General features: G+C 43.5%; 1 protein-coding gene across 11 annotated transcripts; it reads left to right on the top strand.

Annotated features, from left to right (window-relative positions):
* Positions 1-4,261: 4,261 nt before the first annotated feature.
* Positions 4,262-14,759, top strand: LOC112275227 (transcriptional activator DEMETER). Of its 11 annotated transcripts, none has more exons than XR_012217006.2 (23): positions 4,346-4,727; positions 4,863-4,994; positions 5,187-5,237; positions 5,566-5,742; positions 6,050-6,818; positions 6,976-7,206; positions 7,349-8,611; positions 8,726-8,816; positions 9,033-10,233; positions 10,341-10,423; positions 10,526-10,610; positions 10,855-10,946; positions 11,163-11,231; positions 11,354-11,390; positions 11,601-11,683; positions 12,125-12,543; positions 12,664-12,706; positions 12,982-13,039; positions 13,200-13,297; positions 13,439-13,504; positions 13,599-13,713; positions 13,833-13,871; positions 14,062-14,489. XR_012217006.2 is itself a non-coding variant. In XM_024505427.3 (23 exons), the coding sequence occupies exons 1-23, from the start codon at positions 4,617-4,619 to the stop codon at positions 14,220-14,222; spliced, it is 5,676 nt and encodes a 1,891-aa protein (XP_024361195.1). In that variant the 5' UTR covers positions 4,351-4,616; the 3' UTR covers positions 14,223-14,759. The 11 variants fall into 11 exon arrangements, 8 of the variants coding, with proteins under 8 accessions (XP_090112393.1, XP_024361195.1, XP_024361176.1 ...); XR_002967669.3 differs by having other exon boundaries at positions 4,351-4,727; positions 11,923-12,543; positions 13,585-13,713; positions 14,062-14,759; XM_024505427.3 differs by having other exon boundaries at positions 4,351-4,727; positions 11,923-12,543; positions 14,062-14,759.
* The last annotated feature ends 14 nt before the right edge of the window (positions 14,760-14,773 follow it).

Consider the following 14,773-nt stretch of genomic DNA (forward strand, 5'->3'; position numbering starts at 1 on the left):
AGTGGGAGGGAGGAGAGTCGCCCCTTCCTCCCCTCCCACACCATCACGGTCACCTCGGTGCCGGCCAAGTGTCTAAACCTGGTTCCAGCAGCAAAATTACGAATATAGTTGGTCCAAAGTGTTTTCAGCAATTCCATTTCCATGCTGTTCCGGCGGATACTCTTCAGTGTTGCTATGACAGTCTCCTATGGCCAATTGCATGGTTAAATTTCTAGTCCTCAAGGTTGTAGTAGAATATTATGAAACAAATAAAAACTAACTATACCATTTCCACAATAACCTTGCCTCGAAAGGTTGTAAGTCAAGTATAGAACTTAACACAATTGAAAAGGTCATGTAAAAACTCTTTCCTCTACAATGGCTCTCTATGTTACAATTTTCAAATTTTGGGTATACAAAAACATTCAATTCAAACTAATTTTTTTTGAGTTGAATTGATGTCAACGTAAAAAAAAAGTTCTTCACATCTCTAACTAGGATTCTACATAATTAGAAAATAATAATAAAATTATATTCCTCAGTGAACCTATAGAATTGATGTTTGATTCTATCATTGCATATAATCACATTAATACTGGTAACGATTCTTTTGTCCCCACCATAACGCGCTTTGAGAAGCAAGGCATTTGCTAAACCCTAACCCTAATCTTACAACTAATACTAATGGTTCTTGCCTGCTGCTGTGATTGTCCCACTGCAAAATTTTATCTTAATTTGAAAGCGTAAAGAAACGATATAAAACCCCACAAAATCCAGCTCGCGTGTCGCGGCCAAGCCCACCGTCAACTCAAGTTTACTTTTGAGTATCTTGAAGATTCTCAGTTTGATCGTTGCACTTCTACGGGGTAACTAGCATCTGTCTAGGATGCACAACAATCACGCAGACCGTTGGAATGAGACCCATGATTACAGGAGAAAAATAGTGTCATTCGAAGGTTTTAAGAAACCGATTAACTGGTGAATGCATCTGAGCTGTTTAACCAAGGCAATTGGCTTCCAAGGGTCGACAAACATCATCATCTCTACTCTCTTAAATTATTCAAACTTGTTTTTTGGTGTGAAGATATGAAGTCATGGTAGATGACATCAAAACCTTTCAAGCACAACATCACAAGCTGAAGCCCGAGATTAATTTCCATGACCGTGACAACCATCACCTGGGACATTGAATTCAGACACAACACCAGTTAATTACAACTGAGACAACGAATCTGCTGCTACAAAAAGGAACGAACTCTTCCAGATCATTTCCAAACGGAATGCAAGTTCAAAACAATAATCGAAGCATGCAGGGACACTAAGTTCTGTGATTGACTAGTGATTCCAGAACGTCTTTCCCGCATGAGGAACACAAACCTCATACTTAAGGAGCTGCAACCCCAAAGAATGCAGAGTCCTGCAATTTTCACAGAGAAGCTCTGGAGCATCAGACACAGTGAAGCTAGAGATCGAATTTCTTGACGTGGGAATTGCTCCATTGACCTGCAACGTACTCTGAAATGGGCCAGCCGCACCCACATTGAAGCTTGCTGACGATAACCTTGTCCCATCCATGTGCATCAAGCTTCTGTACCCCACCAAATCCTCTTCTAATCTGATTGTTCCCATGTTGTAATGGTCATCCCTGTTGTCAAAATTAATCGGCGCAGCTGCCATGACGCCATTCGCGTGATACATATAATTCAGCTTCCTCACGTTCGACACTCCAATATTTTCACCTGTAATTATGCTTCGGTTCTCTAATGGGTCGAAGTCAGGCCTTGAACCCAGATTCCATTCTGATGCTTGAGGATGTCAAAAACCTCCTAACTGCTCAGTTCTTGTCTGCAATGACGCCCCTGGATTCGCGAATGCTTCGCAAATGGCTCTATCACAATCAGAGCTTCCTCGAAAAGTATTGCCCTCTTTCGAAATTCGGTGACGCGTCGTCAATTGCTGACCAGAACAATTTGCTAAGTTTTGAACAACAGATTCAGTCTCACGTTCAGGGAGTTTGAGCGTTGTTGGTTTCTGGAGACCGTTGGCTGACTTTGAAAGACGTACGATTTCTTTGCAAATCTTGCAACTGCTCCCTGGAAAGATTGTTCACCGGAATGGTTATCCGGATCAATTGCGGATTGATTCAAGTTTATATAGAGAGGTGGGCTGAAAGAACGTCAAGAGAGGGATTCTTATCTAGTGCGCCTGCTTTCGACTGAATTGTTGGCGCTATCATGAAATTTGTGGGCATCATAGTTTCGGTGAGCTGAAATGCTTGCGTTTCCACTTGGCCGTTGCTAGTGCTCGTGCCCTTGCCGACCAGATTGGCATTTGAAGAAAGAAGGCACTGCAAGTCTTCCGCATTCTCGCACGGCTTAGTTGAGTAGGTTGTCACGAAAACACCGGCGCGCTGCCTCCTCTGCATCCTGCTCCTAAGAAAGAGAGATGTTTAGGATCCAGAATCATACTCACTATTGTTTGTACTTGTAACGATCGTCATAGGATGAGAACGAGCTAAAGAAGTCGATGAGGAGTTACCTGATTTCCAGTAAGTAGGGCCGGAGCAGGCCATGGTCCCTGCCTACAAGGTTGCGCAACAGAATCATGGGCGATGATGGGCTGGTGGCCGACAGAATCTAACTTACACCACCCATGTCACAAATTAGTACAACTACCTTACACAACAGTTTTATCTTTGAATAATAAAAAAGGAAGTTGCAGAATTGAGCAGTAGACCTCAGTTGATTAGCAACCATTTTAATAGTAGAGTACCAAATTCTAAAGATAAAAAAATATGTAGTATTCTTTTTTGCTAACAGAAGGACTAGGTTTCTTAAGAACGTAAAGACCGAGTTGTACAAAAAGATAGTTAGGAATGAATGGATACGACTATAAAATTAATTAAATTAAAATAAAATAAAACACACCATATTATGACAAGAAATTACTAGCATTAAAAAACATGAGCGTGAAGATTATAACATTTATAGAAACAAGTAATTTAACACAAGATTCTAAAAAAAAATAACAAAAAAATTGAGATTTTAAGAAATGAAAAATTTATAATTCAATCAATTAAAAAAAATATTCGAATAAATTATATATATATATATATATATATATATACATATATAATTACCAAAGGGAAAAAAATGTTATATTAGAGAGATTATTGTTTTGGTAAATATAAAATAAACTATCAGGGAAACAAATGCAATTTTTATTATAAATAATCTTGGGAAATAATCAATTAATATGAAAGTATTATGAATACATAAGATGTACTTGGTTGAAGTCTTCTTAAAAATTTGTTGATTTGAAAGGCGTTTAACCAATTGAAGTCCCTTCTACATTTATGATATGTAGTTGTATTTTATTATAAATAGTTAAAATATTATATTTACATGTATGAAAGAATATATAATAAACATGTTATGAGTCAAGAAAATACATTTAAATCAGTTGATATATATTGGCAATTTTACAGTCATTTCATGTAATAATGATATGCACAATGCCTACAATTGCACATTGCAATCACCAAGTAAAGACCCTCATATCAAGATTGAGATTTTACACACACATACATACATATGTACATGAACAAATGACAGCTGCATTGGCTTGCAGAGAAATGAATTGATAATATGAACAACATACTACCCCTGGGCACCAACAAAAGAAATACTCAGTGGCCAATTCCATGTGTGAAAAGCAGCAATGAACCACGAGGCTTCAGAGGCAGGCTAGATTAAAGCTACAGCACTGCCCAGAAAGAGAATGGCTGTCCCAACTGCTGCTGCTGCTACTGTCTCTTCTTCTTTTTCTTTTTCTTCTTATTATTATTATTCTCATCATTATACTCCTATAGATCTGCATCTGAGGTGCTGTGTGGGCTTGGCCACACGGTGAATGTGCATGGAATCATCGAGTGTATCTGCTAGTCTCTTCCTCAGTATATCTATATGGATCTTTGTGATGGGAGGTGTTGTCAGAGAAGAAAACAAATCTGGGGCATACTCCCCGTAGAGCAGGACATGATTAGAATTAAAGGAAAATTGATCATTCTGGTAGTAGAAGTAATGACAGCAGTAGTACTATGTGAGAGTAGTAAGGAGGATAGTGTGTGAGAGAGCCAGGAGAGGAGAGAGTACAAGAATCTGACCATGAGAGAGGGAAGAGAGGGGGGTAGGGTGGGGATAAGGTTAGGTTCTTACAACTGAAGTGGAATGGAGAGCTTTAATGAGTCGTGGGGGGTGCCCAGATCGCCGCCCTCCGTTGCTCCTCCCCTTCTCGCTTCCCAAGGTTTTGCATGAATGAATGCTTTCATGCGCTTCTCTCTCGGGGCCCCCTTTCCCCCTCTCGCACGTCTCCTCCTCACCCCGACCTCGCCCTCTCCCCTCTCCTGCCGTCTCCTTGGTAGCCCATGACGCTACAGCATCCCCCGCCTTTGCAGTCCTCTCTCTACTTTCATGGCTGTGCTACAACATGCTTCCATGTGTTTACATCATGGTCAGAGACTTGTGCATCCCATCAGTCCCCTCTTTCCCTGCTTCAGGCTTATTGCATCATCTTTGTCCCACTTGCTTAGTTGCTAGCTGTTCCATCATCCCCCAGTGACCAATTGTACCCCAGCCATGTTCGGACGTAGGTCTTGTCATGTTACTGCTCATGCCAGTGATGGGCTGGTCCATGAGTTGCAGCTGCAGCAACGATTCGGTCACTCCTTTGAATCCATGCCCTACCAGGTGGGTCAGAGGCCTGAATCAAATGGTCTAGCAAGATGCATAATTTCTTGCCGTAAGATTCTTCATAAGCAGAAAAAGAACGATCTTGTCGTCTTCTGCTCATTTCGGCGATCTTTGTTCTTGGGACGTGAGCAGGTTGCGTTATTGATGGGGCTCACCAGGAGGAGGAAAAGACGCAATCACGTCTGTTCTGCAACAGTTGCTACAGAGCGGAATAAGAAAATTTTGACACCAGTGCCACTAATCCGCAAAGATCACTCATGGGGGGTACGTTGCGTTTCAATGCATCGAAACTAATTTGACACAATGCACGTGAATGCTTTGAATGGTGCCGAAATTTCTCCTCTGTGGTGTGTGCTTACTACAACAATTTTACCTTGTACCTATTGCGAAAATTGTGGATGAAGAAGAGGGAGGTAGGCAGCCTACTTATAAAGTTTCACAAATTATGATAATCAGGGTAAGAAGTTGAGAAAGAAGCCGAACGCCCCAGCATTTCTGGCAGCGACGGTAAGTGGTTGTACATGAATATGTCGAGAGGCCATTAAGCCCATTGTCTATGTCTCTTTAACTCACCAAACGAACTTGTCTTGTCGGAAGGTGGTGTTAGGACATGGGAGTACTCTTCCTATCTCCAGTTCCATTCCTGTACTGCTTTGAATTACGCATCTCGAAAAGAACATGCCTAACGACAAGTTTACTGAGATTCTAAACCTTACCGTTCATAAGTTCTTGTACGTCCGGGATTTACGAGGGTTTTGCTGAATTCGTCTACTGGAGCCCTGAATGCGCGTGAGTATTCTGAACTGTATTAAATATCTCAAGACCGATTTTTCAGCACCAGGCGGCCATAGCTGGCAAGAGCCCTATTTTCGCGGAAGCTTTTGCTGGGAGCTCACTCGAGAAGGAAGGAGCAAGAACCGAAAGCTGGATAGCTGGTGAAGAGCAGCTAAAATGTTACAGCAGAAGGAAATTCAGACAACTGCGTGTGCCAGCAGAAGCGCCACCTTCAGAGGTACTCAATTATGGTTTTCCTTGGTCAATTCATCTCTGAGAAGCTCATCTTAGTCACTAGCTCTTGTTTCTCCTGCAATGTCTTATGGGAGCGCCTTGGCATCCAGTGAAAGGAGAGTTTTAAGAGGTATCAACGTCTTTACAGCACAATGAATTAGACGGAGCGTGCGATGGAAAATGTCAACAGTATGCTAGGCGGAGATCTAGAGGCTCTGCTAAGGTTGCAACAATCTCAGCCTACTTGGGCGAGCATAATTTCTCCGTTGTGCAAAGATTACTGATGAAAATCACATTGATCTTGTGCATAGGAAGTCTGCGAGGAGAATGCATGCCAGGAAAACGCTTGCCAAGAGAATGTTCGCATAGAGAACTTCAGCGCAGGGTTTTGCGAAGACTTCGGGCAGTTCGACTGCGAGGAGCATCCCAAGTCACCACCTTTATCGACGACGTCGAAATTGACAGGGCTGCGTTCCATCAGGAGGAGACGAGACAAGCCTCTTCGGTCATTGCCACAGATTTTGAAAGAGATCATCAGGGAAGACGGTCGGAAAAAAGACACACCTCCAGACCCACAAATCAGGCGGCCTCAACGGCGAAGGAGGGAGAACCCCAGATACTCCAAGGACTGTTTTCGATCAACTGACACAGCTGAGTATGATTGGGATATTTTCTACCCCGAATTGCCATTCGAGCACGTATTTCTGCACGGAAGTGGCATGCAACTTGGGGAGGTGGAGACGATCACTAATTCCGAAGATGGAAACTCGTCGGATATCTCAGCCCATGTTGAGAAGCCTGTCCCACTGAAATCTCAATTCAGAGACTCTCGAAGAACTCGAAAGGCAAGGAAGATTTTCGGTGACGGGCCGTTACTCGCCACTCCAATACCGGATGTGGTCCATGTACTACAATCAAGACCTGCCGTGCCAGTGCAACCCCCAGAGGTCGATGAGGTGTTTATAGCTCCACAGACTCCAGACCCACCGCAGGAGAGCAATGGCGAATGCGAAGTTGATCGAAATCTCTCTTTGCAGAACGAAAGTGCTCTCGACGAGGACAGCTGCTGGACCCCATCTAGTAAGTAAGAGCGCAGGATTCCTCTGTCCTTGAGCATTCAATGCATGTGTAGGAATGCTGACACCACTCCCTGATTTTCGTGGCAAATCCTGGCCTGAGAGAGCTTCCTGATGTATTCGAAGCCAGTTTAGCAAGATCTGAATTGCTGGTCCTGTAGAGTGTGATGTGGCCAGGAAAGTGCATACGCGGTTGCAGGTATCACGATCTCGGCAAGGGGACAATGACAGAACGCAACTCCACTTGGTTGTGGAGCTTTCAGGATCTCCAACTATCAAATCGGTCAAGGTAAAAAAGAAGCGCATCCGACCTCGGGTGAAACAACCCAAGAAAGTGAAAATTTCCAAGTCCCCCAAGATTCCCAAGATTTCGAAAGCGTCCAAACGAAATAGTAAGTGCAGCAGCAGCAGGTGATTTGATTTCGCAGGTTTTTAAATCATCGTGTCTGGTAAAATCGTGAAACTTAAAAATACTCTTCTCTGATCTGATTCTAGAGCTTGCTTGCACAATGAGTACATTGAGCACCTGTGCAGATGCTTTCCCGAGAGGAACCTTGGAGCACAACGATGCAACTGCAAATCCTAAGGAAGCGAAGGCTTTACGTAAGCCGCCACGGACAAATGAAAGAGTGTTTTCGAGCTCACCAGTAGATTCTACTTTGATTCCCGTTGTTGAAGTTCCAAACATTGACAGGCTCGTAGATGAAGCCCTTGTCAACTACTACGCTAGTAATGAGGGCGAAATTTGCACACAGTTGCCAATGGTGGAGGCATCAAGGGGAACGAGCAATAGGCATGAGTGCACAGTTGATATTGAAAAAAATTGTGCGCAACCCGCCACTGCACAGGTGGGAGAGTCCAACCTCGGATTGAATAATCAATCGGCCTCTAAAATCGCTACCGAGGAGATCCCTGTAGGATCAGATGACCAGCAGACATTGAATCGCCCCGTGATTCGATGCATTCCTAACTTCGGCGATGTTCCCGTTCTATCAGGCTCTTGGATGGAAGAAGACCCTCCCTCCACACCACGCGCAAATGCATTGATTGTCCACCCAGCCAATGTCCTCAATTCGCCTTCTTTTCCTCTAGAAGAGGAAAGTTGTGAGGATAGTTTAGACAGTGAAGATGAGCAAACAGGCCCAAGTTCGAAACGGCGAAAGGGGCCGATCTTGACACGACGAACGCGGCGATCGCTTCTGCCAGTGGTGGAAGCCGAATTAAATGATCTTGCACCACTTCGCATTGCAGCTCCCGTGACCCCACCCCATTTTTCAATCCTTGAAATCTCGGAGACACAAAAGAAGCAGCATGTGTGGGCCTTGTGCCAGAATCAGCAATACTCAGAAGATCCCATGGGTCTTGTCAAGAAGTTGACGACAGGAGCGCCGAAGCATCTGCTAGAGGCTGAGACATGCGAGTTGGTGAAGGATGACGTGGAGAAGATTTTTGTTCCAGAGGACACTCCTATCCAAAAAGTCTACAGTCGACGAAGAACGGCCGTGCACTTTCCGCAACCACTAAACTCGAGAGAATTTGCTGCAGAAGACGAGCTTCAACTTGTGGTGTATGGGCAGAAGTCGAATGAAATGGTTTCATATCGGGGCATGAGACCCAAAGTCAAGTGTAAGCCAAAAGTGTTCTTAGACGAGGTGACTATCAAGACCTTCGAAAGATTGCTGTTGCAAGGTGGTGAGGCGAGTGACGCCGACCGAACTGATGAGAATTGGGCGGAGCAAAGGCAATTGTGGGGTGGTCGCGCTCACAGTTTTAATGCTGTCATGCGCGATGTTCAAGGTTAGCATCGTTCTCTTGCTCTAGGTTCTTAAAATCGTCACGGATAAGACATTGTAGGTTGGAATCCTGATGTGGTGGTATGCGTTTTGTGTTGGACCTGTCCTGGCGATGCAGGAGATCGAACATTCTCGAAATGGGGGGGTTCGGTACTGGACTCTGTCGTTGGGGTATTCCTGACGCAGAATGTCTCAGATTTTCTCTCCAGGTACGACCTCAAAACACGTATTACAGAAGCTCGTGTTTGGTCAAACTTCGCATCAACCATTGAATTGCTAGTGTGCATTTAACTCTTCTTTCACTTTTCGAGTATGTTATCAGCTGCTGCATATTTGTAATGACGTCACTTTATGAACCTTTTCAATCCTTGTTGTCTGTGCAACATTTATTATGGTGATAATGGATCACTGCGACTCTGTGGCAGCAATGCTTTCATGGAGTTATGTGCCCGCTTTCCAGTTCGTAGAGATGCTACTACTGGGTCATGCGTGGCTTCGAAGGAGCAGTCCCTACTATCTAAGGAGATGTCAAGGGAATGTCCAGTAGAGACACCAGACCCTTATTTGACCCGAGCACTTCACCCGAGAGCTGAAGGGTCGGCTGCAGGTATTGATGAGCTTCAACAAAAGACAGCAGGAGCGCAGGATGACAGTGGACAAGTTATCACCGAGGTATGCGTGGCGGAGACACCAGACACACTCTTGAAAAAGCCACAGGAGGCAAAAGATATTCTTGTAGATCTGCCCACAAGGGATGATGGGCACAGAGATCTGGATATCTCGGACCCTTACAGCCTTTCTGATGGCCACGGTGGTATCGAAGCGCTTAGCAGAAGCATTGCTATTGATAATTTAGCGGTCGCACTAGAAACAGTACATATACAATCTTCTGCAGTCCCTAAAGACTGCTGTTCCTTCATGAAAATGACCACTACCAACGTACGTGCTCCTGATGAGCACGTAACAGATGATGCCGACTACGCGTCTCGACCACAAGCCACAAAGATCGTTTCAGAAATGCCCGGAGATAACAGGGTGCAAGAAAGCATTGGCACTGAGGCTGGGACCCAAGGGCCTACTCAAGACGTTGGTGAGAAGCGCCACTCAAGTGAACAAGGATGTCTTGTTGGAAATGACGAAAAGTCCGACACTAGGAAACCTTTTTCGAGGGGTTACTCGGTGCTGCAGGATAAATTCAAACTCTCTTTGGAGGAGGATCTGACACCAGATAGGTCGGAGAAACTTCTTGCAACCGCACTTAGACATATCTTGGGCAAGTCGATTACAGCACGAGAAGCTGCGGTTGTCAAAGAGCCATTGAAGATAGAGAAGCGCAGAAAGCTCAAGAGTAGCAAAAACGCTAGGCATGTATCAAAAATATCAGTCAAGGAGCTTACAGGGGGACAGCGCGCAACTTATGAACACGGCTTCAATTACAAATTGAATGCAGAGATGAAGACAACATGGGAAGCTCTTCGAGCGAAGGTTTTGTCAGATAATTTTGAAAAGGATTATTCCATTTCAGACTCTGTGGATTGGGAGGCAGTGCGACTTGCCGATGTGGCGGTAGTAGCGGATCTTATCAAGGAGCGAGGAATGAACAACATCCTGAGCGGAAGGATCAAGGTACACCTCTTTGTACTCTTTGCCAACTTTGTCTTTTTTGCATATCGTGTGTCTCATTAATGAAACCTCTTAAATAAATTCTAATATTTTGTATTGCGTTCTGGCAGTCACTACTAGATAGGATTTATCGTGATCAGGATGGGAGTCTTGACCTTGAATGGATTCGAAAACTCTCTCCCATCGATTCTCAGTAAGCTTGCGACCCCTCACTCATGTTGCGCGTCCTACTTTGAGAAGGAACATTTTAGGGTCAACACTCTTAACTTCTACATTTTGTTGGATGTGTGCATAGAAACTTCCTGATAAATGTGCGTGGCTTGGGGATTAAAAGCGTTGAATGCATACGGTTACTCACGCTGCATCACCCCTCATTTCCTGTAATGCATGAGTCCTTCGTATACATTCACAGCACAGCACATTCTTTTTAGGGATTGTTCTCATGATTATGATGCCGGTAAATTCTTCAGTTCGTCCATATTTTGTTGCAGAAAGAGGTTAGATCTGGGCTCGACAAATCCGCTTTCACTGCAAATGTAGTGTAGTGGATTGTAAATGTGGTATTCGCAGCTGTGCTTATTAGAAGTCGGGAGTAGTGAGGTGCTTTGACTAATTTGTACACAGGTGGACACGAATGTGGGCCGTATCCTAGTCCGCCTGGGTTGGGTGCCATTGGAGCCACTTCCCGAGAAAATTCGGCTGCATCTTCTTGAAATGTAAGCTTGGAGCAATGTATGCATTTCTTTGCAAGGCAGGGCTAAGTTTTACTTTTACTGGTGACCTATTGGTGGCCTCTTATCAGTGTCAAGTGTGCAATTTATTTGTTAGCAACTCGCCTAAGAAGATCTGCTGTTTAGTCAACTGTGGTCCACGTTTTCCTTCGAATTATGAAAACTTTTGATCCTCTCTCATCTGGTTTCTGGTAATCTCAGGTACCCTGTACAAGAACAGATTCAGAAATATATATGGCCCCGACTTTGTACACTTGACCAGCAGACATTGTATGTATGAATGTACCCCCAATGCAACTTTAGAGAGCCAATTTTTGAAGTGTTTCGTTAGAGGCCCATTAAATTGAAGTAGGTTCAGTGCGTTGCTGATCAATATTGGTTTGATTTTTCAGGTACGAATTCCATTATCAATTAATTACCTTCGGAAAGGTAGTTTGCATCTCATTATTGAGACTCAAATGCACAGCCTTTATACTATACATACTTCATAACCCTTAGAGCAATCACTGTTTTCACTGCAGACGTGGCCTGGAGCAGCAGCATTGAGATCGTTCTGGTGAAAAGCTGAGCAGAATCCTCTTGAGAATTTTCTTTTTTCAAAGGAGTTGATTTTCATGTAAATTAATGTCTTTGTGGCAGGTATTTTGTACCAAGAGCAAGCCTAATTGCAGCGCATGTCCCATGCGAGGTCAATGTAAACATTTCGAAAGCGCAGTCAGTAGGTATGGTTGTACTTATTTCGTCCCTCTTGCATATCTTTTTCTTTCTTTTTTTTTTATGGAAGGTGAATTCATGGTATTACTCGAATTTGTGTTGCAAGGGCATAGGCTAGAGTGGTTTCATAAGTTGTGGTTCAGTTTATTTTACATTGTTTGTTGAGTTTCACATTTACAAAATTGATGTGCATTCCTATGGCGTGCCCAATTTGTATGAGTTTTACCGCTTGTCTTGCTTGTAACAGTTCAAGGCCACTTCTTCAAGGATCAGAAAGAGCATCCAATCACTCAATGCAGCAGATTGTGCCTTTAATACCAAGACATTCGATGCAACATGTGGAAGAAACACCTAGTCTGCTAACTAGTGGAGAGGCTGATGGACCATATAGAGGAGCATGCATCCCTATTATAGAAGAGCCTTGCTCACCTGAACCGGATTGTGTGCAGGATATTGAAGATGTGGGCATCATTGCAAATTATAACAATAATTTTGCTCTTCAAGAATCAAACCGTAATGCGAAACTGTCTACTTCTGATAACGTTGCGGTTTCTGGAATTTGCGGAGATGGGATGTACATGCATTTGAGTTCGAACGACACACTTACTCAAAATATTTGTTTAGGAGAAGAAAAGGAAGCAGGAGAAGATGGTGATGACAGTGAAGAAATATGTTGCAAGCGAGTTGCCTTGAAGGCCGCACTTCATGAAGCGGAGGTCACTATTACGGAAGAATGTGTTCCACAATTAGTGAGCCAAGAGTTGGCTTATCCCCCTTCGCAGGAGCTTATCTTGTTGCCCCCTTATGCTGCATCCTTCCCTGCTCCTCTCCTCAAGAGTGTTCAACGATTGCGCACAATCCACTATGTGTATGTTCCACTTCACGGGCAGTTTCTTTCGGATTTTGAAATCGAACAGAATGTTCAGGTTCGTTACACTGTTCAATTAAGCTTTTTAGCACTTATTCACTTCAATCTCGTTGACTGCAGCTATGAATTGCCAGATCACCATCCCCTTCTTCACCAGGCAAAGGTAAGATGACTCCTTTCAATATTACACGTGCTTAATCAATATTCTGCTGGAAAAGAGCGCCGCATCTGCGGTTTTAAAAAGTTTGAGCCTCAAACACCATTAGTTCAGAGTTTCTAAAGCTTTGAAGGACATGAGTCTTTCATTTTAGTTTGATTTTTTAGATGAGAAAATTTTGCAGAGAATTTGAAACCTTTTCCGCCGACTTTTCTCGATAAAATGCGTGTTAAATTATCACTTGTAGTTGAAGTTACATGTGTGGGTATGGTGTGGCTCAGATGGACAAAAGAGACTCGGACGATCCGTGCTTGTACCTACTTGCCATTTGGAATGCAGGTTAACCTTTGAATTTTCTTGAAGTGTTCCATCCTTCCGTTAGAGCTCTTCAGCCAAAGTTGCCTGCTTTTGTGAACAAGATATTGACTTATAAAATGTGAGAGCTAATTCTGTTGAGCTTATATTCAAGCATGGACTGATGACGTTGGTATCAATGTAGATGAGGTGCCAGCGGCTATGCCCAAAATTAGCGATGATGATGCAAGCAACCCATTTGCTAGTTGCAACTCAGGGCAAGAAGTCCCGGGAACAATTCTTGTAGGATTCATCTTGCCTTTGTTGTCCTTATAAAACTTCATGTGACCCCATTTCTTTCATAGAATACTGTTTTCCGAAACTTCGGCAGGGCTGAAAACTTTTTTTAAAGTAGGGCCTTAACTGGTGTTCCTATGGGAGCAGGTGCCATGCAGAACTGCCAACAAAGGCTCTTTTCCTTTGAATGGAACATATTTTCAAGTTAATGAGGTATGCATATTTGTCCCGGACCAGTCAAGTTTCAATGCACTGTATGAGGCAAGTTTGATAAGAGAAATTGATTCATCCAGGTTCTCTTCTGCAGGTGTTTGCAGATCATGCGAGTAGTCATGACCCACTGCGAGTTTCCCGAACTTTAATGTGGAACTTGAAGCGCAAATTTGTTTACTTCGGCACCTCTGTGACCAGCATATTCAGAGGTCAGCGGTAGTTTTCAAATGCCTCCCAATTTAGACTCGTTGCATTGGTTTAGATCTGAAAAAAGTGAGGTTATTTGCTTCCTCACAAAAGGATCTGACACGGAATGGTATTGAAACAGACATGTCTCAAGGAGAAATCCAATGCTGCTTCAAGAAAGGTGAGTTGAAATCCCAGGATGCTGCATTTTCTCACTCCGGCGAAGAACCTGTGTAGTCCAATTATGTAGGATTTTGCGGCCGATTACGAGCAATAGCATCTGATTGTCTAGCTGATTTGAGAAACTTTTTAGGCCCCTAGTGGGTATTCTTTACCTTTCATTTATTTGTTTTTTCTTGGCATTTGTACAGGATACGTATGCGTGAGAGCATTTGATCAAGCCACAAGGAAACCGAAGCCTCTCGCACCCAGGCTGCACCAATCAGCAGCTAAAATTGTGGCAGCCCGTGCTGGAGCTCAGAGATCAGGAAGACGGGCAAGCACATCAAGACACATCAAGATTCACGAGTGATGGCCTCCACAATCTATGTGGAAAGCAATACGATCTCTCGTTGGTTTCACTAGCAATGCTGCCTCCATTGCGAGCCAGATTCATGAGTTCTGAAATACTTCTCTCGTAGGTGGCTTAGCATGCAGTGTGGAGTATGTCGCCAACGTAATAACTCGCTCTCCAAACACACTGTTTGAGTGAAAGAATTGCACACTTCTTGTACAGTTTGGTAACTATTGGACACTGTAAGTGTTATTCGTCGTAGGTCTAAATTTTCTATTTCTCAAATCAGTGTCTGTGTTCATTGCAGCACATCACACCCAGGTTTAGGAAAACACTGCGTGCCTTGTGTTTTCATTCGATTTCAAAGTCAACAGATCAACTGATGCCATTGACGTGTGAAATCACACCCTTCACATCAACGCTTGAAACGTGTTTAGGGTAACACAAGAAAACGTATTTTGCGAAAATAGATGCCATATGACACCGATTTCAAAGTCAACAGTTGTATATTTCTCAAAATTCTTAAAAATGGCGTTCAAGACCTTCAACATCCAATTATTACGTGTAAA

The sequence above is a fragment of the Physcomitrium patens genome, chromosome 2 (assembly GCF_059467195.1).
Source record: "Physcomitrium patens ecotype Gransden chromosome 2, ASM5946719v1, whole genome shotgun sequence".
In the NCBI taxonomy this organism is placed as follows: Eukaryota; Viridiplantae; Streptophyta; class Bryopsida; order Funariales; family Funariaceae; genus Physcomitrium; species Physcomitrium patens.